This window comes from Tyto alba, unplaced genomic scaffold (assembly GCF_018691265.1).
Source record: "Tyto alba isolate M040663 unplaced genomic scaffold, T.alba_DEE_v4.0 Super-Scaffold_21, whole genome shotgun sequence".
Lineage (NCBI taxonomy): Eukaryota > Metazoa > Chordata > Aves > Strigiformes > Tytonidae > Tyto > Tyto alba.
Genome location: NW_024881295.1, coordinates 12,210,328 through 12,238,257, shown reverse-complemented (window position 1 = coordinate 12,238,257; position 27,930 = coordinate 12,210,328). Strand labels below are relative to the sequence as shown.

Sequence of the window (27,930 nt, the reverse complement as noted above, 5' to 3'; positions counted from 1 at the left end):
TACTTCCTTCTTACCAAATGTGGGGTGCTCATCTTCTCAATCATACCAATGTGTTACAAACTGCTTTTCTTCTGGTTCCCTAAATTTTCTGTGACTATGTGGATCTCAATCAGGAATCTACAGCATCTTTTGTGTCAATACAGGGGTCTTACTGGTCATTAGAAATTTATACTTATGATCAACAAAATTTTGGATGTTCTAAACTTTCTCAGTGAAACAAAATACAAGGTTGTCAGATGCATAGATACTAAGAGTTGTGTAGATGTTGGTGAAGATATTTTTCTTCATGAAAATACCTTTTAGGCAGATAGAATTATGATTGCAGCAGAAAACACTTCACCTAGGTCCTGATATTTCACTAAAGCAGTTGAGAAAAATTTAAGAGTTATAAAACCTTAAGGTACCTTAAAATAATTTTTGTTATTATACAGGAGCATGTAATTCCCCCAAAGTTCTGATGCAAGTATAAGAGATAAACAGGATCAGTCTTTAGTGATTCAGACAAATTTTAACACCACAGCAAGTGCTCACTGATGTCTGCAGAGAGCAGCAAGATGTAGGGTCACCCGGGAAACCCAGGAGAGAATGTCCTGCTGTGTCATTGGCAGGGTAGGGGCTTCCTATTAGTGCTAAACCTGAAGGTTTCTTACTGGGAACCAAGGGCTTTCTAATGAAGGATTGAGTTGGATTTGGTCTGTGCTCAGTGAAAAGCTCTTTGTTTTCAGTTCAAAAGCTTCAAGGGCTAAACATTTTGGATCCTGACACAGACATACTTTAGGCAACCTGCAAATACTAATCCACGCAAATTTATTTGGTACAAAACATTCCTCTACGTCACCTTCTTTTAAAAAGAAATAAGCAGTTGTCTTTGGGGGGGTTATTATTTCAGTTCCGTGGCTGCCATTGCCACTGTTAATGACCAGGGAAAACCTTCAAGCTTTGTACTGTTAAGGAGTTAACAATCTGTGTTGGACAGGCTGTAATTGACACAGACAAAAACACTTCAGACAGCAAAACACTTGTAGCGCAGCTGTGTCAGGAGCCATGAGAACTACCAGTGGCAAAAATATTTTATAGGTTGGCAGCAGGGGACCAATGCTTCGATACCAAGGACACGCAAGTTCCCTGATAGTATTTGGCTATATGACTACTTTTCTTCAGTGGTCACACTCTGCTGCCGAAGCAATGTTGTGCAAAGGCTTTAAGGTCATCTCCACTACAATGGTGGAGTGGAGTGGTAAATCTCTGACTTTTAAAAGGGAACACAGGAAAAAGGGTCCCTTCCTTTGATTGCTAATGCTTGCTCATTCATTATCCTTCTACAGCTCAAATCATAGGTAAAATGTGGAGAAAACAAAATCAGGATATTTTTCTGGGGCAATCAGCAGGAATCCATTGAGGCTGGGGGTTGGAGCATAGAATTGAATGTGTGTGTTATGGAGTAGGTTGATCAGAGTCTTTAAGTATTTGATATAAAAAAACAAGCAAAAACAGCTCAGCAACGTGTTTTATGCATAACCATTCAAGCACTAGATGTCTCTGTGAGCTGCATAGTCAGGGACAGCATGCAGCCCATGATAGGATGGAGCTGTGGCTCAAACTGTGAAGGAAACCAGTTTGCTTTCCTGGAGGTCTGGAGAAGCATAGTTTTCTGAATTTTAAGGCTGTTTAAATTTGTGATTTTAAAAATCTGTTGGTGCAGTTCCTATATGTCATAGTACACCCTGTCTGCTTCCTATACCTTCAGTCCCTTTTCCTTCTTCTCTCACAGAAAACGGTACATTAATGTCACATGGTATTTTACAGGAAAGAAGAAGTTCAAGAGGAGGAAAATCTACTGTCAGATCACTCAGCACCTGCTTCAGAACCATAAAATGTGGAAGAAAGTAATTGAGGATGAGGAGAGGTTAGCTGGGACAGAGAAGCAAGGCACGGAGCAATCCACGCTGCACCAATCTTCAGAACAAATCCAGGCCATCAGGGAAGAGGAGGAGGAGAAAGGGAAGACCAAGAGGGATGAAGAGGAAAACACAACTGTAGAACCAAACCAATGACAATATTTACAGCAGTATTCTAAGACGGATTGACTAGTGCACAGACTCTTTCTCAAGCCAGCACAGCATTTAGACACAACACTGTAGAAGTATGGGATAATGCGCCTACAGATGTTTAATTTGTTTCTCTTTCCTTTTTATGGTGAGGTACATTGTTTAAACTCCTATGCTCAAGGAAGCTTTCACACTGCAACACCGGCTTTTACAGACTTTCTTTAAAGAGATTTGGGAGTGGGTGGAATTATATAAATATATATATATATAGCCAGGGTTATTGGCTGCGCACTTCAGCAAAATACATTTAATGATATATTATGGTCACTGTGATATTTACAAAAGTTATCTAAGGAAATGCTGCTTCTAAAGCACATTTGCAGTTAACAGTAAGGTACCAGTTAAGTAGCTTTTGCTCTTAATGCTGAGGGATAAACGTTCCAAAGCTTTATATGAATGCTGATATATCCTGCCAACATATATGTGTGCGTGAGGGGGTGTTTGCAAGTGTGAGTGGATGTAATATAATATAGCATAGTTTGAGTTCTTATTACACTAGCTGTAGCACATGTCCCAATACACAGCCACAATCAGGCCTGAACTCTAGAGAATTTGTGCCCACAAGGGAACTGGAGACCATTTTGAGGAGCTTTGCGTTCCCCATAGCCCTCCAAGTCCCAGTTTGCGTTCCAGCTGCAGGCAGCAGCCTTTCAGCAGGGGCCATGGTGGCCCAGGCTGCTGGCCTGGCTCCATCCAGCTGTGCGGGCTCTTCCACCTCCTCCTCTTCCTCTTTCTCCTCCTCCTCTTCCTCCTCCTCTTTCTCCTCCTCCTCCTCCTCCTCCTCTTTCTCCTCCTCCTCCTCCTCCTCCTCTTCCTCCTCCTCCTCCTTCTCAGCACTCCCCAGACTGCCAGCGAAAGGGATGTGCCAGGCAATTTATTTGCCAAAGGGGGTTTCTAGGGACTGTGTGGCACACTGGTCTGTTCCCTGGGAGAGGCCCTGGCCCTCTGTATAATTCTGAGTGCATGAATGGCTACGTGGGGCAGCGTGTGTGTTTGGGCAGGAGAGAGCAGAGAGCAAATGTGTGCACGTACTCAGCAACTAGAGGCACGCTGTCATCTTCCTACCCTAACCTTATGCCTTCGTGCATCAGTGGCCAAATATATCATTTAAGAACGAAGCTAAACTATTTCTCTTGAGATCAAAGGAAGGGGAGTGTGGGGGGCATGGCCTTCCTCAGAATAAAAGGCAAATGATGCATTAGGAGCAGTGTGGGGGACAGGTGCCAGTCCTGCGTCGGCCAGACACTCATATGTCTCAGCCACCACTCACATGAGCTTCAGAGAACTTGGGTTTTCTGTGTGAGGTGCTGGATGGGAGCAGTTTGTTGCTGGCGTTCTGCTTAGAAGCAGTGTGTTGGATCCCACCAATATACTTTTTTTTCTTCCTTTTTTTTTTTAAGAGAAAGGGAAAGATCAGGCCTGTAAGAAGAGCGGATCTTTTTTTTTTTTTTTGGTTCTGTTTATTTGTTTTCTCTGTTGTTTATGCTGTGAGCCAAATGTCTATTTAAAAGGTTGGATATTCACTTTCAATATTTTATTTCACAATATTATATTTGTCAATGATTAGCTATCTAGATGTAAATATGGAAAAAATTTTATGGGTTCCTGTAGATAATGAAATCTTTAAAAAAAAAAAAAAAGAAAAGAAAAAAAGAGGAAAGTTTTTTTGTAAAGGTAATTTTTTAAAAAATAAATACAAAAACATTTTTATATAGTGTAGCCATTTCCAAACCCAACAAATAAAGTCTTGAGTAATTTGTATAGACCCTTCTGGGAAGCCAGTGGTCTACAGGATCAAGGCTTTAAAATATTAATGCTCTTTGGGACTGGCAGCACCAACCAGTACCACACAATTTACAGTTTTGTTCCTACAAAAAGAATTACATATATCAAGTTCAGTATCTCTCAAAAATAATTTGACAATGTATGCTTTTTATGTTTTGATCCTGCAGCCCCTTGCCAAGAAGAGGATTGCTTCTGTGCATAAAAATGCTTGTGAAAGGAAGATTTTGTAGAAGTCCTTTCTATATTAAATTTCTGACATTGCATCATTCACTTTTTGCTATTGTTACACATTCACCATATTTCATCATCCTATTGATTCTTCCCCAAAAATGTTGGAAAATATTGTCTATCAAAGCCAATCAGCATGTGTGTTATCACTTCAGAGTTTCTTTTTGCATTGTATTTGCATTAGAGTGAGCTTTTGCTGAAAAACAGGATTTTGGTTTCTTACAGGTTGCCCATCCTACTCTTGCCAGTAGAGAAGGCATTTGCCTTTCAACAGAGTGACTCTAGAGCATGGCTCTGAATGCTCTTATCATCAGAAATATTTAGTGTTTTTCAATGAAATCAGAAAAACGAAGATCCAGATTGCACTATTACTTTAAAGTGAAAGGATATAGCAGAATTAATTAAAAAAAAAAAAAATTGTCTCCAAGATCTCAGCAAGTCTCCACCAATTCCAGCTTGCACTGTTTTCACAACCCTTCAGGCACTTTGTTTAATCATTTTATTTGGGGTTTTCTTGTACAAGTGGTATGCATAACTAACAGTATGAGAAGAATTTAATATGCCTCATTCTGTCCTTTAAAAATTAAACTTACAGAGATGCTCTAAAATGTCACATCTCCAAGCACTTTTTTCTCCATTTTTAGTGCATAATCACTGGGACTGGATTTTTTATCTTGATTTTTATATTGTCTTTACTAGAAGAAAAGAAGAAGTTATTGCAGAAAATGTTAGTGGATTCCCAGTTGCTAAAATTACAAAGAGTCATTCAAGAATGAGGTGAAATCCTGCAAGTGGAGTTCCACATATTCCTCTAAGCAGGCATACACAGGGTTGACCTAAGAAAAATTATGCTAAAAATGTACTGAAATGGGATTATTATATTCTTCCTAGTCATCATTTTTGTTTGCCATTAGATAAAATCAAGGTCAGCTTCTGATTTGTTAATATTTCTTTCTGTATCACCAATGCAGCTGTCACAGTTCGTTACTACATTGCTGCACAAGTCTGTGGGCACAGGTTGATTAACTCAGGTCTTTTACACAGTGAAGGAATTGCTGACAGGCTTAAAATCAGAATGACCATTGATTTTATCCAAACTGGAAGGAATACCAGTGAAGATGCTAAAGTAGCTGGGAGTGGTTAATTTGGCAAGAGGTTACTTAATTTGCACTCCAAATAGTTACTAATAGAATCCAATTTCTGCAGGTGTCCACTCCTTATGAATCTGATTTTCAGTATTTGCAGTGCATTTCTGGCAAGCAATGATCAGGAAATTTCCCAAGTTGGCTTAAATATAACACAAAAGAAAATACCAGAGATTTTATAACAAACGTGAATTTTCGCTGTGGGGTTTTTTAGTAAATAATGAAGTAGATAATTTTTAGGGGTGTTTATAATAGTTTCTAGTCCAAAGGAGGCAAGACATTTGAATTTGATGGTTTTCTGCTTTGTACAGTCCTTTGGTATTTCAAACTCCAAATAAACCACAGTGTGTGCCATATTTTTGGGAAAAAAAAGTAAAGAAAAATAATAGTATTCAGTCAGCAGAGTGCTCAGATTTCAGGTGGGATGTTTACAGTGTTGATATGGGTTTCTGATATATACAGTATGCAAATAGGTTTGTTGGATACTAGAGAAAGCAAGCCCCATTTAAACAGTGTTTTGCAGTAACAAAATAATTTACCTATTTTAGTTTTCAGTTATTTAGAAGCAGGAAAAGAAAGATTGGACTATTTTTTTCTGATTGGATATCTTGTTTTCTCCAGTGTAATGTCATTTGGTGACTGATCCTGTTCCATTGTAGTCTAGAAGAAATTTACTTTTCTCTTAAATAGAGGGCTTTTTACAGTGCTTGCAGCTCCCAGTGCAACGAGAAAAGCACTCTGCCCGTCACGTAGCAATCACATATAAACACTTTTGTCCCCATATTCCCAGTTTGCTTGATAGTCATATGCTGTTTACCGTAGAATATGTCTTCTCTCATTATGTTTGTGTTGCAGAAGGAACATGTGGAAGTAGAGAGTGTGAAAGCCCCAAACTGTTTACTTTATTACCTTTTCTTTTAGGAGGAGTCTGAGAATTTAGTTTCCAATAACCCAAAATGCCTGTGTCTAGAAGTGATTATTTCTACCATGCTCAAAGGGCCACAGGTTACTATGCATGCTCTAGTTCTTGAGGGAACCTGGAGTTTCTTGATTTGTTTTGGGCTGATGTACAGAGCATGTTGACTGTTGACACTCATCTCTGAAAATCATCTGCCTCCTCCAGTAGGAAGGTGGTGTTTGATGAGATGTTGCAAGCCATGCATCAGAAGTAAGTTGCAAGAATCTAATAGGAAAAAGGGATTCTACAGTGCTCTTGACAGCATTTTGAACTCCCCTCCTCTGTGAGTGAAACCCTACAGAAAGCTGGGGCAGTGGCTGTGTGTCACCAACATCTTTCGCCCATGACCTTGTGCAGGGTACTGGCTGTCACAGCAAATGATGGTCACATTCTGGCAGGAAATGGTTCCCAGGACAGATGTAATTTGAGAATGCATTTGTTAACAATGCAAGGATAGTTTTTCATCAGTTTTTATTCTGATGACATGTGTAAACATCTCTCTGCATCATCATCATTAAGTTATAATCGAAGATTGCGGTTGCTCAGGACCTTTTGAGTCGATGCATTTGGGGCTTTTACCCTTAGTGTACTACTTTTAGAAGTTCTTAAGATCCTGATGGTCTGAAGCTGGAAGGAAGTTAAGTCTATAAAGGTTCAGATGGATGCTTCTAAAAGTACCATTTGGCATCTAAGCAAATTTTGTACCCAACTCCCTTTTTATGCTTCCCATGCTGGACATTAAGTTCATTTGCTTTCTTTAAAAAGTTCTCCTAAATTTCTGTCTGTTTTTTAGATACAAAACTTTTTCTGAAATGCTGGCCCGTCTTTCTTCCTCCATAAATGCCCCAGAAAGTAAGAGTGCACTGTGAAGAAGCCAACAATCTTGCCAAACTGAGCATCCATCGGCGGTACAGCCCATGAGGAATGCCCAGCCTGTGTCCCACTCTGGGCACGTTTGTACCCAGGGCCGTGCCCACTGTGAGATGAGTAGGTGTGGGGTAGTGGTCAGTTTGGGTACTCGGTAGCCTGAGCCCCACCAGCTTTTAGTGGGTCCTGGGATCTTGGAGAATTTTGTCAGTTTTCAAAATGCACCTTAGGCACTTAGGAAGATTTTGCCAAAAGTATAATGCAGCAGAAAGTTTGTGGTTGGTCCCAGGTGTTAATGAAGTGCTTGTGCAGTTTCATTAATTATCTGACACATCCTGCTTGGTCTGCGTGGTGTGATCCTGTGCTGGTGATGGTGAGGGCTTTGCTGCTGTTGAAGATGGTTGCATGTTTGAGTCCACCCTCTCACTGACTTTCCATAGGGTCAACCAGATGTGCCAGTCAGTGTGAGCCCAGCAAACCCAGCTGTGCCCAGGGCTGCAATCCAGAGAAAGCGCAAGGTGCTTGACCAGCAAATACCCCAAGGAGATGCATCAGTTGATTCAGGTGTGAGAGAGGCAATGGAGATGTGCTGTGGTTCATTCTAGAGCTGAGCCATCTGATAGACATAGTCTTCAGTAGGTTAGGAGGGCAGCAGTGATAGTCTGTGGCTTTTCTTTCTCTGAAAGAAGAGTCTTTTGGCTGTTGGAAACCCTGTAATTCATAAAAACATTTAGTATTTGCTGTTACTTTTACAAGTACTGTTGTGGCTGAGATGTTCCAGCATTACGTGTTTAAGGAAGAAAGGTTTCAAATTATGGATAAGTATGAGAATTTCCTGAGCATCCCATGACCTCATGGGCAGAAAATTAGATCAGGGCACGTGACCAGAGCAGAGAACCTGCCTCTCCCAGGTGTTCTGCAGGCACCGCAGCTGGGACACAGCCCCGGAGGGTTGCTTGCACTTTACTGTCTTGGGCCTGGACTTTGGCCTGAGAACTTGGGTATTCCTCAGCTGGCAGCACAGCACTGGTGTAATTAGTCCTCAAGTTGATGGGGTTGTGGACATACAGGGAGAAAGTCAAACTGGCAATTCGTAGGAAAGAGAAAAGGAAACTCTAGTCCAGTATGAAACAGACATTATGCAACACGCTTAATTTTCCTTTTCTCTCAAAATCAAATGTAATCCCACTGGAATGAAGTAGCCATGGAGTTTCTGGGGTTTTAATTACTGTTTGATGTTTCAGCATTGGTCAAAATGGTGGCAGAATTAAAGAGAAGGTAATCATTTGCATTAACTAAGCTGAGGGAATCTTTTTTTTTTTTTTTTTAATTCATATTTTTAGGTGAATCAACAAATAAAGAGTGTCCAGGCCTCCTGCAGAAAATGCATGTTAAGTGTTTTTGAACAAATGGGTGAGTAATTGAAATTAAGTGGCAGCTGTCTTAAGGAATCATTGGAAGAGCTGACAAAAAATACTGATTACCAGAAGCAAACTTTGAATTAGAGCAAAATAGCACCGGTACTTCTGAGAGCAACTTAGTATGATAAATCTTTCTTTGAATTTCATCACTTTCATTTAGCAAAACAACATTCCTCTGGAGGTAAATCAAAGAAGGGTTTTAGCCCCTGCTGTGGTGGTTATTGAATCCCAGTGTTGGAGGGAGCAGTGCGAGAGTTATCCTGCATTTACATCCTAATTATGATTTATTCAGAGGCCATTAGTGGGATTTTCCTGGCAGGCAGGTGTTCTCTTGATGAAAAATACATCATGCCTCCTCAGTAGAATGCAGACATCGCCTGCGTGGGCACCCGCCTGAATCCTTAGGACGATACAAGCTCCTCAGGAGCCTGCAGGCAGAATAGTGTGGGTGTAATTTCTGGAGAGTCCATTTTCACAATGACAAAAGGGGGCAAAAGCTCAAGCTAGTTAACAATACTTCTTTGATAAAACTGAAACAATAAGCATTGTGCAGTTTGAAAGCTTGACAATGTCACTTGATGTGTATGCAAGTTTCCCCAACTGCTTGAATATGCTAAACTATTCTTTCTGGAAGGTGATGAGTTCGGGTAAAACCAACAGGCCTTGGCCATGGTCTGTCAAGCTGAGGGATATAGTAAACCATGAAGAAATTTTGACTGAAGTAGTTTAATTCTCCCTCATTAAAGAAAACTTTGCTTGGTGCTAGAGGAGAAAAAAAAAAAAAAAATTCAGTTGAGCTTTTCAGACAGCTAGTGCATGCCAGTTGTTTCTTACTTCCAAAGTTGTGCTTGCAGTATGTCTGAGGTGTGGAAATGGAACAACAGATGAGACTTGTTCTGCTGTGGGTGGCATGTGGGATCTGTGTGCACCAAGGAGCACCACTGAAATCCGCAGGCGTGGAAAGTGGTGTATCCCAGCAGTGGATGAGATGGGGAAGCCCAAATATTTCTGTTTCTGTCTGTGTGGAAGCATAAAAGCAGATGTAAAGGACTTTGCCTCAGCTGCGGACCATGTATCATTTTATGATTGAATTCTTTTGTCCTGATTCAAAAACCATTGAAATCAGATCAAACAAGCAAAACACAGTGTGTGCTGTGGTCCTGGTGAGACAGACGTGTGTTAAATTGCTTTTCCTCAGGCTCGCTGAGGGAGCTGCACTTGCACCCTTGGCCTGCAAATGGCGTGTGGTCCCGGGTGGCACAGCAGGGCACCGGGAAGTAACTGGTGGGAGGTAAAGAGCAAATGCCGAATTTCAGAGAGCTGTTGTCAAAGTAGCTGGAGAAATACCTTAGGGTAAAAAAAAAAAAAGTCTGTAATCTGATCAGAGAGAAAACAGTTAGAGGTATGCCATGGGTGTACCTACTGCTTTAGGTAGAAGGCCCGTTGTCTGTTAAAGTTATTTTTCCTTTCCAGAATTCCTGCCTGATTCTGACACATGATGACCATCTGTATTTGAATGCAAAATTTTCATTCTTAGGTGTTTGTAAACCTTAATACAGAACTGCAGCTGGTATCCGAAAAGATCAAAGACAGTGTTAATAACTGCTATGTGGTGTTGATGATATTTTTAATATTTCAACCATGTCAGCATACATTTGGTCATTACTTTTCTGAAGTTAAGTCGTCTTTTCTTGAGTAATCGATATAAGATGTTTGCATGATGGAAAGTAATTCAAGTTCACTTTTTAAAAAGATGTGTTTCATACTGTTGGTCATGTTTGTTTAACAGATTAACATTTTCACTGATGGGTGGCAGTTTTTTTTCTTTTTAGTGCTTTTGATAGAAAAACATATAGGACATTTTCCAACAGAAACACATTTTGTAATCTTTGCCTTCAGTTGTGGAAGTAGTACCTTTCAAAAATGATTGTTTTGGCCATCTGGGTAACAATATGCAAGTATGTATATCACATACAAGATATGATATTTTTTAAAAAAATCCCATTTTGGTGAAAGTAGTCAAGAAATTAATCCATCGAGGACAAAACCCTTTCTGAATGAAAGTTTTGGGTGTGTTGATATAATTGAAGCACTTGACACCCCCACCAAATGATTTTGGAGCCAAATCATACAAATTTTTTATTTTCAAAATCACAGAAGGCCAACCAAAGTTTTTTTACTTCAGAAAACACTGAGGAATTTGGTCACCTTAGATCCTGTCCTTTGAGGTTTCACTCTGGCCTGGGACCTTGGGGCACTGCACCTCAGACAGAATTATTTTATGATGCTCATTCAGACTCAGCTCTAGGAGCAAGTTTCTGCAAATCACCTGTGTGCTTCAAAATTAATCCCTCCTTGTTTTTTTTTCACTTCAAATGGTGAGAGAAAGCAGGGGGATGTAATTTTATATGGCTGTATTTGAAAAGGGTTTCGTGTACCTTTATAATTCTTTTGAAGCAATATTTTAAAAAATAACTGCCAGCCAAAGTGGCCATGCAGAAAAGTGCCATCTTGTTAGGATTTGTACACACCAGTTTTTAACACAGTGTTCTTTTCACTAAGTACTACATACGTTAATTTATATTTATATATTGTCGATATTGTTGTAACCAAGCTTCTCCTTTCTAAACACTTCAGGAACAAGGCCTTGTATTTTTAGGTGATTTTCATAAACAGAATAATTCTTTTCCTTTCACTAGTATCTTGCACTCAATACATGTAGCAATACTTAATATATTCTCTTCACAAGTATTTGTTAAGTGATTTAGTTAATGGCTGATAAATGTTTTGTACAAAATAGATTCTGTACAGGAAAAAAAAATCTTTTAGATAAACATTATTTATTTTTACTGTTTTGTAAGTTAGACACTATAATGAAGCTCCTTTTTGCCAGAATTACTGGAAGTGCCTCTTGGTAAAATGTATTATACAGTAAATATGTATTCAAAATTATTAGAAATACTTGTCACAAATTGAACAATGTGGATGTTGCAATGTGAAGACAAACGTACAACATAAATATAATTCTGTGGTATCCTGTTTGCTGTGCTCCTTTTCCTTTATTGAACAAGTTTGCGTTCAGTGCCCAGCTTTCAGTTTGAACACCAGACTGCAAATGACCTGTAGTCTCTTCAAACTCTGATTGAAATCCAGTAAAACTGGTATATATTGAATTACCATTTTGTCTGTCAGCTCTGCTTGGTATGTGTTACTGACCCATGCTCACGTTTATTGGTATCCAATTACCTGCAACTTTTACCGGCAGAATTCTGCATTTCAGATCATTGCTAAATCCCATGTTAAATGCTGCGTGACTCAACCAATTTGTGGAAGGCCTCATAATAAACATCCTTCTTCAGTGACCAATATTTCAACATCCATCATCTGTGTACTTTTCAGTCCAATTAATATGGACCATACTGATTGAATGTGGTCTGTATTACATGGCACTATTCAGCCATAGTAATGCAGAGTGACTAATGCTTCCACAGAAAATGAAATGTGTTTCCTTAGCAGTGTTTTCCTTATTAATCACAGAAGTAATCTGTTAAAGTGGGACATCAGTAAGTGAAATCAATTTTCTTGCAATTATATTGGTAAGTATACTGTCATTCTTCAGTGAAAGATTTTGCTAGTCCATTATGTGGGCTAGGATTGACATCTAGCTATTTTCTTTGCTCACCATTTATAATTTCAAAAAAGTATCTTACAGCTGTCAAAAATTTTCCCCATGTTTTAACTTTTATTACCTACTTTCATCAAAGACCTTAAGAGAGCTCTTCAGCCAACACATCTGAATTGGCTGCATACAAATTATCGGGATCAACTCTGTATTCAAAGCCTCCTTTCCTAGAACTTAAAAATTAACAGATTTCAAAACATGGAAAAGCATCAGCTGCATATCTGGCTGTCAGTTTTGAATTCCCACCAGTTTATTTGTCCTCTGGCTTAAATTCTGAATGGCAAAAATGTAAGGAAATTTGCAGCAGGCAGTTATTAGAGAGATATTAGTTGGGATCATTGCCAGTACAAAAGTAAAATACAATTATACTTATTCTAAGGGATCTGCTTATAAGCATGCAGCTGGTCTGTCCCAAACATTTAATAACTCCATAGCATGGAATTATTTAATCCAGAGATTCACAGCTGCCCACGGATAAGCATACAAGTGGAATAGTGAAGAAAATCTTTTCCTTCAATACTACTCATCACAAAGAGTAGGGGCTACCAAGGCAAAGAATGCACTTCTCTCTGAAAATCACTGAACTCTCTCTGGAGCTCTTCAAACACCAAGAGGTTCCCATGGGAAGAGATGAGCAATAAAACACGGAGCAGAAGCAGTTAATCAGCTAATGAGACCACACATGAGCATGCCTCTCCTGGGGTTCTGGTAAAACATAAAGGAGGCCATGACGCACAGTCAGCTCAATTAAACGTTGCATTTTCCAGGTGTTCAAATTACTCTCAATTGCCCAGGCAAATCCACTTGCCTAAAACCATTCAAAATGTTTCACTAAAAGTAGAAATCTCAGAGAAGTCTTGGCACTCTGATTATCAATGCTTTCTTTAATGTTTCTTCAATTATCTTACCAAAATCCTGTGGAAATAGGCATTATCCCTCATGCCACCATGGGCTCCCTGAATATCGTCAGTGATACAGGTGGGAAAACCAGCCAACAACTTTGACAGTCAGATATGTAACTTGCAGGTGCCACCCTGACTGATGGGGTCTGCTGCTCTGGGGTAGCCATCTCACACAGTCCAAAGGCGGTTTTTGATCACTCCACACCGGGGTCCCAGAAACCTGGCATGCTGAGATGGAAAGTGTCAGAGCCAGCTGCTTTGCTGAACAGCTTCACAGCCAAGGGGTGATACTAACACTGCACTAATTCATAAACCATGGAAGAAAACATGCAAGTTTAAAGTTCTACCTAAGATTTTGATGGCTTGTGTCACACCCAATCCAGACTGCTAATTATAGTCACTAATAACCTGGGATAGATATGGCTCTAGTGGTTTGGAAGTCTGATAGAGATAAAAGGTTGCTACAACATCTGCTTGTCGGCATCCAGGAAATACAAAGCAGAAGGTTCCTGTTTGATCTTCATGATGGCTTCATTTACCATGACTTTTGTTGTTGTTGCTGGTAAATTACTTCCCTTCACAATCTTTTGCACATGGCAATTGTTTATTACTGTGCATGCCAAAGGCATCATATTGTACAAATTCAACACCTTTTGTGTAATAAACTCTTCTGTTAAATTCTTTACACCCTCTCTTTCCACGTCTCTAGCCAAAATCTCTGGGTTTAAACCTACTTCAAAGAACTTATTTGCATTACAGAAAGTGCTATGGGATTTTATTAAGATTAATGGTATTAATCCCTAGTGGCTGGACAAATTCTAGTTTGTCTTATTAGGTTCTTCTAAATTAAAATTCTCCCCAAAGTTCTAGTGGGTGCAAATGCTTCCTGCCCTGAAGAGATGTGTTGTGTCACTGGATCTCTCATTTATCTTTCTTGTTATGCCCCCTCAGAGCTGGGTTTCATGGGGCCCATTGGGATCTTTGCAGTATGGTGCTATATAAGCATGTGTTACTACTCTTCTCTTGAAAATTCTAGTCAAAACCTGCCTGCGTTTGTAATTTTGGGGTTTTTTACTAATCACTTAGGAAGGAAAACCTCCTAGATCTTTTACCTGATCAGTGAACTCTGCAAGTGCTTTCAGGGTAATATACAGCCATTGAGCAAGCTCCTGTACATTACCTCAAGCACTTAGCATGGATAACATATATAGAAAAGATGGTATTGTTCTATGGCCAGGGTGCAGTATATGAATTTACTGCAACTGCTATTTTTGAAAATTCTTTTCTCTGAGGTCTCATGAAAGGAGCTGAAAATCTGAATGTCAAAAATAATTTGATGATCACCTCAGGGTAATGAGACTTCTCAGAGGCATCTGTGGATATCCTAATAACAAGTTAGCTGGGTTCAAAAAATAATTAGAATAGCTTTCTATTGCTTATGCTGTTCTTCGGTAAGAAAACTGTTCTTTGAGGCTAGATCTGGAAGTCCTTAGTTGGGCAAGGAAGTACTGTCCTCAAGCCTGAAATTTTCACAGCAGTCCCAGAATGCTTCTAACAGCTGAAGTGTATTATTTGTCTCTGGTACTTTGATACGGAATGTATATGCAAGGTTTGTTCTGACAGAGGGTTTCCTACTCATTTATGTTCTTAGGACTGGCAACAAAAAAAGTGGACAATTAATGTCAAGATATAATGAATCCATAGCAATAGAATAGCATAGATAAAGCAAGTAAAATTATATAGGCAGTGAGACTGGATTACTTTGTTAACTGTAAATGCCTTCACTGTATGTGCTTGTCAATGACTCCAAACTACACATTTACCTAGGAATCACAGCTAGCAGAAATACATTTCTTTATAAATTGTAAAAGTTAAATTGTACTAAATTTAAGTACTTGGACGTGTTTCTTTGAAAAAAACAGCTGCTTCCAAACTGTCATGCTTTCTAAGTTGCCTTTATTCTGGCAGCTGCATTTCCAGACTCAACAGTGGCGTGAGGCCTTGAGCTTCCTGCTCTCCTGACAAGGACTTGAGGGATCTGGATCTGTTTGAGTTTTTCCTGAGCTCTGCACAAACTTCCAGCTTGACCTTCAGCAAAAATGAACGGTTCAATTTCTCTCCTTCAAATGTGAATATTACTTATTATTTTACCAGCTCTCAGTCTTGTCTGATGCCTCTTAGCTCTTGCGCTGAGATCTCTGGGGGTTTAGGAGATCACTGCAGTGGGACAACTCGGGACCACAAGCAGTTGCTGCCATGGCTGCCCCTCCTTCTCTATGCGTTGTTCCAGGCACAGCAGAGTGACTCAGGGTTGAAATATTTAAGTGCTGGCTTAAATAAAATAGTATAAGAGCATTTGGCCAAGCGTAAATCTGAGTAATTTGAGGACTCATTCTGAGAGTTTCTATACAGCTTTGCTTTGCAACACAGTATTAAGGCTTGGGAATGTATTCTCTGTCAGACCATAGAAATCATGTAAGTTCAGATTTTAAAGTGATGCAATATATCAAAATCCCATTTATACATTTTGCTTTTCTTTTTTAAAAAAGTCAGTATTTTCCTTCTATCAGATAAAAATAAATGTTTCTTTTCAGCTTTTGTGTATTCAGACTTCATTGTAAAGTTTATCTTTACAAGCAAGAGGTTATGATTTAAATAAGCCTGTTGGAATACGTTTCTTTAAATACGTCTTTTACAAAGGAAAAAATTTCATGCTTCTGGACACTGCAGGCAGCGGGGGACACACAGACAATTTACAGGGTTAGCATTAGCTCACGAAATGTGCTTGAAGAAGAAGCAGCCGGTTCCCTGGAGCTATGCCTCAGAGATCTGTTGTTGGAAGGTTTAAAGACTGACCCACAGACGTGCTGTGTTGTTAGTGTATTGATACATCTATGAATCAAGATCACTCTTGTCACAGCTATTCACTATGGCTAGACTAGGCTTTGTAAATGTACTTAATTTAACCCCGTGCTTCAGAAATGAAGGTGGTCTGGCTTCTAATTTCCTGTAACTAATACAAAGTAGGAATGAAAAGAAAATAGAAACAGACCTTGAGGAACAAGCTTTAGTCTGGTTCTTTGTCCTGTAGCTGCTTTAAAGGTTTTGTTTCAATTATAGAATAAGTATATATAAATATGCAATTTCTTTTAGAACTATGGGAAAGCAAAACTTTTCTTGTCTGACTGATTGTCTAGCAAGCTTCCAATGAGTTTTGTGTCATTGTGCTTGGGAAGTGTTTTGCTGTGGGAAGCACTGAAAAGTGACACACAAGAGGCATCATGTCTTGTATGGGATTTGGTAGTGGTTTGTTTCCCCTGTCTCAGTTCTTGTAAGTAAATTGTAATAGGTGATGTACTGCATCACCTTTTCATGCGAGATCCATGGCCTGGGAGGCCTGGCAGACTAATAAGTTCCTACCTGGTTGAGACTTTCTTCTCTACCAGATGAACTCACTGAGTTTTCATGGGGATCTTGTATTCATTTACTCTGAGCATCTGCAAAAGTATTGTAGAGGACATAAATATGACTGTTTCTGAGTAACTGCTATAATTAGCTCATAAAGGAATGGCGATGATCTTCTGGAAGGTGTAAGAAAACTTTCCATAATAGAAAATACCTCCCCCAGAGTGGTTTTGATAAAGTTCCAGTTAAGATATTGTCTGTACCAATAAAAAAGTTAGAGAAGGCTCTATAAACAAATTCCAGTAAAAGCCCAACTGTGATAGAAAGCTGATTCTTGGTTTTTAAAATGAACCAAAAATTCAGGAAAGATGAGAAGGTTGCACTAAATCTTGTGGGTCTCATTCTTCAAAGCATTGCTTAATCTTAAACTGCATAAAACAATTCTTTAGGTATTTTCCTGTAAGGGTACAGGACCATGTCCTGGTGTTCAATATGATTTCTAGCATAACGGAGCCCTGCAGGATCATGTGAAAGGGTTTTATATAAAGAAATTATTATTTTGAACATGAGCCTCAGCTATTTTAAGAGACAGAGTGGTGAAGGCTACTGATAGCAGAATAACTGGAGTTTGTGTCAGAAATCATTGAAGAAATCATTTAATCAAGATTAAAGGTTAGACAAAACTAGTACAGATCCCATATTGTGCAAACTCAGTTTTCCTAATAATTGAAGGAAACAGGCTGGAAGCTGCTCTCTGAAATAACTCATAATCACTAATTCTCCTAATCACTAATTCCTGTGGACTGTTAGGTACCCTGATACCTCTTAGAAGAGGGGAAAAGAGATTTCCAAGTTTCCAAACTTGCCAAGTAAGAATATGACACATTAAACTACAAAATGTGAATTACATGCAGTGTAATAAAATTCCAGCTGCATTAAGAACCAAAAATGGAGATATAATGAAAGAACAAATAACAATTTGTATTAAATCTAGGAAAGTAGAAGACTGCTCCAAGGTTTTGTGTTTTGCACAGCATCATTTTGAGTGTTAGTGAGGTTTTAGCTGCCATGGGAACATACCCTACTGAAGAGGGAGGGAGAGAGCAAGAAGGGGAAATGAAGAATTTATAGTTTAAATACCTTCTCTGTTTGTATAATTAAAGCTCACAGGTTAGCAGAAAACACAAGATTTCTAGCCCCTCTCAGCTCAAGCAACTACACGGGGAACTAGTCACATTCATCACCTTTACACAAACTTGCAAATAAATGCTGTCTTAGTAGCCATGCCCTTGTGACAGGAAAAACACCGGATGGGAATGAAGTTTGCAAAATTTTCCTTTCATTGTGGAAAAGGACTTGACTGACTCTGCTGTGAAATTCTGTCCTCTCCTTTAATGGTTCTTTTCCTTCTGATCTTACATCATGTTGATGGGGACTTTGTTATGAGGCTTTTGGGAGCAGGGCATACTGGGCATACTGGGAAGGACCAGGGTCTGGATGGGAAAGCTTTGTGAATCACTTGTTCACCCTACAGCCTATCTTTTCCCACACACTCTCCCACACTTTATTTTTTTCTAGTCCATTCCCCTTCAAGTCTTTAATTTCCTGGGAATGAGCAATTAAGAAGATCAGGATTTTTTTTTTTTTTCCCTCTCCACAAAGCTTTCTCACATGCCCCATCAAAATTATGGTAATTTACAAAGAAAAATCCCCCCAGGAGGTTTTAGATGCTCTTCAGGATTTCCAGCTAGGGCACCCGAAGTCTTTGCTTTGCCTGTGTGCACAGTGGCCTGGAGTTGATAGGAGGGGAAAAAGGAGGAAAAAAAGTGAGGAGGTGGGGGAGGAGGATGATGAGGAGATGAATACCAAGTGCTCAGGCAAAACAAGAGACAAAACAAGATCCCGCACCCTTATGCTTTTTCCTTTCTCTACCTGCAGTATAAGATGTACCATCCCTAGACAGGCTGATTTCTAAGAGGTGGTTTACACCTCCAGTTTTTCCCACTTCTAAGCTGAGACTAGTGCCTGTGCATGCATGTATGGGAATTCATAAGCGATAGAGGGAGCTTACCTATGAAAACTGGTAGGCACCATATCTGGGGATTTCTTCTGTCAGGTAAGATTTGGCTCTTCTTATTCTTTTCTTTGTTGAGTCACCTTTCAGAGAGGATGTCCTTTAGCTGGGTTCATGGGTAAACAGCCTCTGTACCAGTCTCCTGCGTTCACCTATTTTAGCAAGTGCAGCTCCTATGCCTGTGAGCTGACACACAATAAAGGCATGTCTAAGGAGGCTTACTGCAAAGCGGAGGAGTTTCCAGTGGGGGGAAGGACTTTTTTTAATTTCCTGGAGTTTGACTGAGTGGAGGGGCACTTCAAGAACTGCCTGGCAGTGTCTCAGCCCACTATATGCCTGCTGAAGGACAGACTCATCCTGGAACCTGACCGGCAGACACAGCCCCACATGCCAGCCCTTGGGAGGGCAAGTGCTGCTGCCGCCCAAGCTGTGTCACAGGTAAGTTATCGGGCATATTTTTGGTGGGATAGAAAGCAGAGCCACTAGAGAAGGCTCCTGCACCCTGGCTATCTGGAGCCAGGAACAAGAGGAGGGGTCAGAGCCCAGGCTGTAAGCCCTGGTGACAGACAAGGAGAAAGTGTGAGCATGGACAGCAGCCGTCCTTCCATCAGTGTCACCCACCTGGACTTATCTAAGTGTCATAGATGCGATGAAGCACAACTAGATTGCTGCAATGGATGACTATAAACTCTTCAGAAGGGATAGGCAAGGAAGCCGAGGCAGTGGGGTATCCCTGTATGTTAGGGAGTGTTTTGATTGTCTAGAGCTTGATAATGGTGATGACAGTGTTGAGTGTTTATGGGTATGAATCAGGGGTAAGGCCAGAAAGACAGATAGCATGGTGGGAGTCTGTTATAGACCACCCAACCAGGACGAAGAGGTAGCCAAAATATTCTCCTGTAGAAACTGGCTGTTTGTGGTTTGGATGGATGTACTCCTTGCTGGGTAAAAAAATGGCTGGATGGCAAGGCCCAAAGTGTTGTGGAGAATGGAGTTAAAACCAGTTGGCTACCGCACACAAGTGGTATTCCCCAGGGCTTAGTATTGAGGCCAGTTCTTGTTTAATATCTTTATCAGTGATCTGGACAAGGGGATCGAGTGCCTCTTCAGTAAGTTTGCAGATGACACAAAGTTGGGCAGGAGCGTTGATCTGCTTGAGGGTAGAAATGCTCTACAGAGGGATCTTGACAAGCTGGATTCATGGGCCAAGGCCAACTGTATGAGGTTCAACAAGGCTCAGTGCTGGGTTCTGCACTTGGATCACAACAACCCCATGCAATGCTACAGGTGTGGGGAAGAGTGGCTGGAAAGCTGCCCAATAGAAAACAACATGAACGTGTTGGTCAACAACCGGCTGAATACGAGCCAGCAGTGTGCCCAGAGGGCCAAAAAGGCCGATAGCATCCTGGCTTGTATCAGAACTAGTGTGGCCAGCAGGACTAGGAAAGTGATTGTCGCCCCGTACTCAGCACTGGTGAGGTCGCACCTCCAATATTGTGTTCAGTTTTGGGCCCCTCGCTACAGGAAAGACATTGAAATGCTGGAGCGCATCTGAAGAAGAGCAACAAAGCTGATGAAGGGTCTAGAGCACAAGTCTTATGAAGAGCAGCTGAGGGAATTGGGGCTGTTTTGCCTGGAGAAAAGGACATTCAGGGGAGACCTTATCTCTCTCTGCAGCTACCTGCAAGGAGGTTGTAGCAAGGTGGGTGTCGATCTCTTCTCCAAGTAACAAGCAATAGGAGAAGAGGAAATGGCCTCAAGTTGCACCAGAGGAGGTTTAGATTGGCTATTAGGAATAATTTCTTCACCAAAAGGGTTGTCAAACATCAGAACAGGCTGCCCAGGGGAAGTGGTTGAGTTACCATCCCTGGAGGTATTTCAAAGATGTGTGGACATGGCACTTAGGGACATGGTTTAGTGGTGGACTTGGCAGTGCTAAGTTAACAATTGGACTTGATAATCTTAAAGGTCTCCTCCAACCTAAGCAATTCAGTGATTCTATGACTGTTTTGCTGGCATTCTTTCCATGTCTGGGAAGGAAGATCTGACATGGGCTATCTGTCCTCATGTTTCATGGCACTGGAGAAATATGGTATCCAAGATATAACAAAAACCTAAGGCTGTCACTATACCTGAGTCAGTAAGAGACCATCCTTACCAGTCAGGTATCTGCTTGGATAAAATCAGAGCTATCTCTGACCTCCCAATGGAGTTGGCAGTGAATTATGAATACTTCCAGTATAATACCAATGGCGCCAAAAGGTATTTGTGTGGCATAGGACAAGTTTGTGATTAGAGTGAAACACTCATATTTCTGCTGGTTGCACAAAAGAGGAACGATTAAAGCTAATATTATGCTGGGCTGTGGTACCACTGGGCACACTGCTCTGCTCTCTGCCTTGTGTTAAGAGTTTCCCTCAGAGGCATTGTCAGGGCAAGCAAACTGATGCTCTGAGACACATGGCTGCAGGTTGCTCCGGGCTTGAAAACTACTGACCTCCCTGAAGCTGTGCCATAGGAACATCTGGGGATACATTAAAGCCTGTAAAACTTGTATGGCTATCAGCCTTTCCTATCACATTTCCATCTGACATCCAGAGTCAGATAATAAATGTTAATAATTTTTATACTGTAATAATTTTTGTGTACTGCTGAGCAGTTTAGTTTAAGATCTGTTGTCCATTTGAGAACTGTACCAACTCAGTGTGACATGAACTTGTACGCTGCTGTCAGGCACCAGTGTGTCATATTCCACCCCCACACCTCCACAGCTTTTTTATTTGTTTGTTTTGGTCAACCTTGCATGTGGGCTGCAGTGGAGGAGACTGCTCAGATCCCCTGCTCCTCTGCCAGACCTTCTCTAGTTGGATGTTGCTTTGCCCAGAGAGAAGGAAAATACACTTAACTGTGTTTCAGATCTTTTTCTTTTTTTTTTTTTTTTCTTTTTTTTTCCCCATTCTGAGATTGTTGTAGTAGTAATAAGCAGAGCATTTCAAACCTTAAGCTGAAGTCTATTTGATGTGCTGACATGGCAGCATACCTTATGTGAGTGTCATGCCCATGCTCACAAGTGTGAATGAATTGTATCTCACAGCACTCACATGAGCATAACACTATCATTCCCCATTGTACAAGTTCAGAAGTGGGGCATAGCGAGATGATGTGACTTTTCCCAAGATCACAAGAAAGTTGGAAGCAGACCAGGAAGAGGTTAAAAACTTCGTGCAGCAAGCACAAACCATTCTTATTTTATTCTTGTTGTTTTAAGAAAGGGACAAGGAAATACATTAGAGACTCTGTCAAGGCAGTGTCAAATGCAAATCTCTCATTGGTAGTCGGTAGCTCTTACTTCATCTTATGTGATGGAGAAATTTCAGTGAAAATGTTGGTAAAGCAGCCACAGCCTTTTTGCCTTGTCTGTATATGAACAGAGCCTAGTCAAGTATTTGCATGAGCAAATCTTAGCATCTAGATATATTTTTGTTATCTTCACTCACATTTCTGGAACACAAGTATGTACTGCACAGACCCTTGAGAAGCCATGAAAACACATGTATGTACATGTGTATATATATATACATAAAATCATATATATATTTTACTTACATAAGATCTGTGTCTTTAGACAAACATAAAAGAATAGGAACTTCTCTTACTCGTATTTTCAGACAACAGTTCCATAAAACATAGTGCTGCTTAAAAGTGAACACAGAAGCTGATTTCATAAATATTTTCAGATCTGATTTAGGGATTGAAATTAAGAACAAAGTACTGCAGTATGTAAGTAGAGATTTAAGAATTACTGATATCTTTTGTTCTCAAAGAGCAGTATTTAAGTTTTCTTTACTTCTTTGTATTTACCTGCAAAGAAGCAAATTCACATTTTTCCTGTAACAATTGACCACTGAGCCCTAAGGCTCTACCTAAAATGGTAAAGAGAACTAAACCTCTTTATTCTTGTGCAACTCATTAGCTAACATCAGATGATTAGAGCTAATGTTTCAATCTAACAATTCGAGTCCCTCATTAACAGGGCTACATTTCTTTTGATCTAATTACTGAGTGTCCCAGATATATAGGAAATTCAGAGATTAGCTCTGAGAAATCTCTGCAGGCATAGTCACATCTAGAAATGTGAATTTACATATAGGCTCCAGAAATGTTTACAATGTTAACAAGCCTCACGTAGTCTGCTAGTACTAGTAATGTTTGGTGAAATGTCCAAATGAAATCACATAGTGATAATTAGAGAATGAAGATGATGACCGTTTCCTATGATTTAATCTTCATTATTATAGACAAGTGGATTGCAAATTTCCATAATTAAACATCCAGTGCACTGGTCAGACTCTGTTGTAAAGTTTGATAATTGTTGTTGTAGGGAAAACAGTTCAGCAGGGTGTTTCTGTCATGTGACAAGGTTTTGAGACTGAGCTAATAGGATGCTCTTTTAAAATGTTCTCCATATTTTCTGGTTTAGAGACAAGGGATATCATCATGGAGAGTTCATCAAAAGAGAACACTCAGTTTTTCTCAAACAACACAATCCTGCCTGTTGACAGATCTTCATTCAAATCTGAATCTTCCGCATCCAAGGAAAAACAGTCATGTTGTGGAGGTATAAAGGTAGAGTAAGAGTTTTTTGAATATTCCAGTGGGGACTTAGAAAACCTCTTTTTTTAGTGAACTATCCCTTTTCCACTTCTGATTATGTCTTGCTGAGTCAGCATGAAATTACTAAAGATATTTCTAAGTCAAAAAATGTCTCCTTCAGATCTGTATTTGCCTAATGTTTGACAATATTCAAATATAACTTGGTTGAGGCTTGTGTGTTATTCACTTCAAGGGTCATCCTGAAACGACACTATATCCTCCTTAGCGTACCACTCTATTTTTCTGAAGAATAGAGTATTGACAGATAGATACCATAGACAGTCTTTAGTACAGACTGCTCTTTTAAGATTGTAGTCATGGTAGTCTTCTGGGATCTGAAAAATAGTATTTGTATTATGGTCCATGTGTTTTGAGTGCTACATTGCTAAAATATTATTGTAATATTCCCAATTTGAGAGAATTCTGCATGAGATTACTTTAAAAAGAAATTGCAGATGTATCACTGCTGCGTCTGCAATTATCTCGCCCATGAGAAGTACTTCCTCAAGGCAATGGAAGCTCCCTGCTTTAAGGCTCACAATGTAGCTGTACCTACCTGACAGTAGGACTGCTGAACCTTGGAGAAGCATGTCCTCTGTGGGACACTGGGGTACAGGAAGCAGCATGACACTTTGCCTACTGTTTCTACCTGGTTTCCAAAGCCAGGCTGCAAAATGCTGACACTCTCTTGGTTGAGGTCTCAATAAATCACCATACGATGGTGAGAAGAGATGATATGAGTTATATGGAAAATGAGACTTTGGCCTTGCCCAGTTCTTTTCATCTTGCACAGTCTTTATTTCTGTTGTCCGCCCTCACTCTCTCTGTCTCACACACACACACACATCTACTTTCAGATACTAATCCAGATCCCAATGCAGTCAATGACTTCAGCAATAGTTGACATGAAGTATATAAACTATGCAAAGAAGTTAAGATATTGCAGGATTAACTGAGTCTGATGACTGCTATAAAAATATTTTGATTCCTGAATATTCTACTTGATTTTGTCTGATCCTGTAAAGGCCCCAAAATGGGGTCCGGTTTTGAAATAAAAGATAAGTTGTAATAATTAAATTTGTAGCATAATAGTAATTCTATCATTGTTCCTCCATTTGCTGCAACAATAATCCAATTCCTTTATTGAATAAAGCTTCAGTCACAGATTAGCCGGTCAGGAATCAGTTTATTAGCTTCAAAACCAGAAAAGCAATAATATTTCAGCTCAGTTTCTTTCTGTTCAAAAAATGTGTGTGTTCTGGGAATCCAAACCAATATGATTAACCTATTCCAGTAGGAACTTAGAAACCCTCTTTTTTTGGTGAACTAACTCTTCTTCAGCTCTGATTATGTCTTGATGAGTCAGTATGAAATTATTAAAGATACTTCTAAGTCACAAAAATGCCTGCTTCAGATCTGTATTTGCTTAACGTGTTACCAAAACAATATGCAGATTCAACAAGTTGTTTTTACCAATTATCAGGCTTTCCATGAGTTAAAATTGCTTTTATTAACCAGAAAGATGTGATGAAATATTTACTTACAGTCATTGACAAACCACAGAAGAATGTGAAATCATGTACATCTTTCTGTCCCAGCTCTAAATCAGAAGTTTGTTTCCACCACTGCACGTGGTCTCCACCTCCCTTCTGTGACAGTTGCAAACCCAGTAGAAAAGCATGTCCCAAAGAGAGACAGAGATATTTGAAGTCCTAGTTTGACCTATAAAATTTTCCTATGATAAGCCATATTTGCTTTAGCATTAATATTTAAAATCCAAAGGTATAAGCACACAGATAGTGTAAAATATTATGGCAATATTTTTACTAGAGAGCTCTTTGAGAGCCCTCACTGTGGGAAATAAGAACCAGATGCTGTTTATTTACCCACAAGTGTTTCTGAAAGAGGAATAACCAGCACTGGATAAAATAAAGTGTGTTGAATGTGTCACAGAGATATATTTGAACCTTAACACAAGAATTTGCATTCAACAGTGATGCCAGTGTTATTGCCAATGTGCCTTGTCAAATGGGATGTTGTAAGGAGTATTGCACTGGAGGTGAGTATATCACTTCAGAGCACCTGCTTACTGGAAGCATGATTGCTTGGAGAGCAGGCCTAGGGAGTAGGACAAGGGTCTAGAATTCTCTTTATATGAAACATTACTGTGGCTTTTATTTTTTGGTTTAGGGTTAGGGGTTCTTTTTTTTAACATCTTTTGCAAAGAGCATCCCTATATATTCAGTCAATACAACCTGTATCTGAAGGTAGGAGGAAAGGTTGTGGTTTCCATAACCAATTGCACAGTATGTGAATATCCCTGGAGCTCATAAATTCAGTAAGGCTGCATTCAGTGAGAGCAAATTTAGGCAATAGCTCTGCAGGAGTGAAACAGTTTTTGCTAAGGACACTGCGATCCTCCTGTATGCATTTCAGGGTGGGGAGATACTTCAGACCAGTCTTGTCCCAGAGACTAAAGAGCCATTGGCCATTGAAGTGAACACAGTGCCCTTCTAGAGCACATCTTTGATCTTAATTTTGTGTAAAAGGGATTCAGTCTGTACATCTGCAGTTTGTAACAAAGCACAGTGAAAGGGGCTTGAGTTTCCTTTCCAAAGCCCACTCCTGATTCAGACTAACACACTAAAACAGATGTAGTGATAACTAAGAGAAAATAACTGCCTCTTCAAAAAAAGAGGAGTGAGGGAATGTTGTCCCTCAGCAAAATGCGGCATACACTGAAAAGAAAATGTACGTATTAGAGCTTGCAAGAGATCTGGTGGGGAGAGGATGAGCCTAGAAGAGAATTTCCTGGCAGGTCACAGTTTGACTCATGGAGCCATGTAACAGGAGGCAGAGACTCCTCCCTTCTGGCCACCCCTGACTTCAGTGGGAACAGCTTACCAGAACAAGACTCTAAAATACAGCCAATTGCAAAAGCCTGTCTTCAAAAATGCCCAAACAACTGGCCTTCCCACCAAGCCGCACTTAACATTTACTGTTACTGTTATTGTGCAAGATATCCCCTCCTTAGAAAGATCAGGAGGGTGATATATGTCTCTGTCCTTCAAAGTATCAGTACTTTTGGCATCTACCTGAAATTAGCAGTGGCTGATAACATGTTCAGTTTATATCATTATTGCTCATAAGAAACAGACAAATCAACAAATCAGCAATCTAGCATTTCATTAAAAATAGGAGAAATATTGATGTGATTATTTGAGAAAAGATGAGGTAGGAGTGTAAAAATTGTTTAAAAATCATTCATAAAGTAAAACCTTCTGTGCTGTCTGATTTTAATCACTTTCAATTTCTTTCACAGATATTTCTTGGTGCATTGTCTTTTGTTTATTTTGCTAAAGCACTGTCAGGAAGTTATCTAAAAAGTACTATCACACAAATAGAAAGAAGATTTGATATCCCTTCCTCTTTGGTTGGCGTTATTGATGGCAGTTTTGAAATTGGTATGTGCAGTAGAAACCCATTTTTGTTTTCAGAAAAAAAAGTGATGCAATTTGTTCTGAAAAATGATTGTATGAATCTCCTTGAACCATTAAAACTGAGCAAGATTCACCTAGTAAAAATCAGCATGACTGTCAATATCATTATGTTGGATATGATTAAGTTGCTAATACAAGGAATTCAACATAGTCCAAAGTATTTTGTCATTTGATAAGCTTTGTGTCCAGCTAATTAATACTAATAGAAATTTTGACTGTTGAGTGAGAGTTTACCTGCACAAATTTCCACTTCCTCTCTCCTTTTGTCAGCAGTCCACCTCTCTCACAAGTGTTTGCCCTTCATGATTTATTAAGCAGCAAGAGTACAAACCTCTAACTTTAATCCACATTCACTGTCCAGTCCACCCCCTTCCCTCTTGCACAAAGGTTTCCATCATGACACTGTTTCTTATGATTTCAGATTACTGAATTTATCTTGAGGGTGTTCAGTGGACTGAGGTATTCATTGGAATAAAATCTTAGCCTAAATGTATAAAGCTCTCTTTGATTCCCCCTTTTCCTGGCTATTTGTTCTCTTCAGCTGGCAGCAGTCCTTCTCTTTTCCAGCTGCTTATCCAAAAGTTTATGGTTTTCTTACTGTGGAAGGCATTGGGCTCCTGTAAGAATGTCTGGAAAGAGAAAGAAACACCAACTCCATGCAATCAGTCCTCTCCCCCTGAAATTGCTGCCTATACCACCCACTAGGAATCATTATTTTAGGGGTTCTCTTATCAACAATCTATAAAACTCAGATTTCCCTCTGTGTTTCTCAAAGGGAACCTCCTAATCATAATTCTTGTAAGCTACTTTGGAGCAAAGCTTCACAGGCCAAGAATAATTGGAGCAGGTTGCTTAATTATGTCAGCTGGAACATTCCTAATTGCGATGCCCCAGTTCTTCATGGGACGGTAAGTGCAAAGTGATCAGTATTTTTCAACTGGGCTATGCACACTGGATGCTAGCTTGCTAAAATATTTAGGCATTGACTGTGAAGATGCCCACAGAAACAGGCATACGTGGATGTGGTTACTCAATTTAATATTTTTTTGTGAAAAGGCTTATTACTATACAACAAATAATTTAACATATATGCTATTCTCAATTGTAATCAATTTATCATTTTATTAGTCTGTGATCTTGATCAGCTACATCTTGATATGACTTAAGAACTTGAAGCTTCAGTGATGAAGTAATGACTAAAC

General features: G+C 39.7%; 2 protein-coding genes across 5 annotated transcripts in view; both read left to right on the top strand.

The window, feature by feature from the left end:
* Nucleotides 1–11,551, top strand: part of PDE3A (phosphodiesterase 3A) — a 272,747-nt gene extending 261,196 nt beyond the window's left edge. The window contains exon 16 of the mRNA XM_042795533.1: nucleotides 1,807–11,551. Coding sequence (XP_042651467.1) covers nucleotides 1,807–2,054 — 248 coding nt within the window. The 3' untranslated portion in view covers nucleotides 2,055–11,551. The remainder of the gene's footprint in view (nucleotides 1–1,806) is intronic.
* Nucleotides 11,552–18,484: 6,933 nt separating this feature from the next.
* The window catches only part of LOC104358306 (solute carrier organic anion transporter family member 1C1), a 59,999-nt gene continuing 50,553 nt past the window's right edge, over nucleotides 18,485–27,930 (top strand). For 2 of the 4 annotated variants that reach the window (XM_032986237.1, XM_032986230.2), the window contains exons 1-4: nucleotides 18,485–18,617; nucleotides 23,056–23,201; nucleotides 26,551–26,692; nucleotides 27,504–27,636. In XM_032986237.1, the coding sequence (XP_032842128.1) occupies nucleotides 18,533–18,617; nucleotides 23,056–23,201; nucleotides 26,551–26,692; nucleotides 27,504–27,636 (506 nt within the window). In that variant the 5' untranslated portion in view covers nucleotides 18,485–18,532. Of the gene's footprint in view, nucleotides 18,618–18,882; nucleotides 19,014–23,055; nucleotides 23,202–25,222; nucleotides 25,288–26,550; nucleotides 26,693–27,503; nucleotides 27,637–27,930 lie in introns of those variants that run through there. The other 2 variants (XM_032986236.2, XM_009963884.3) reach the window with 2 other exon arrangements.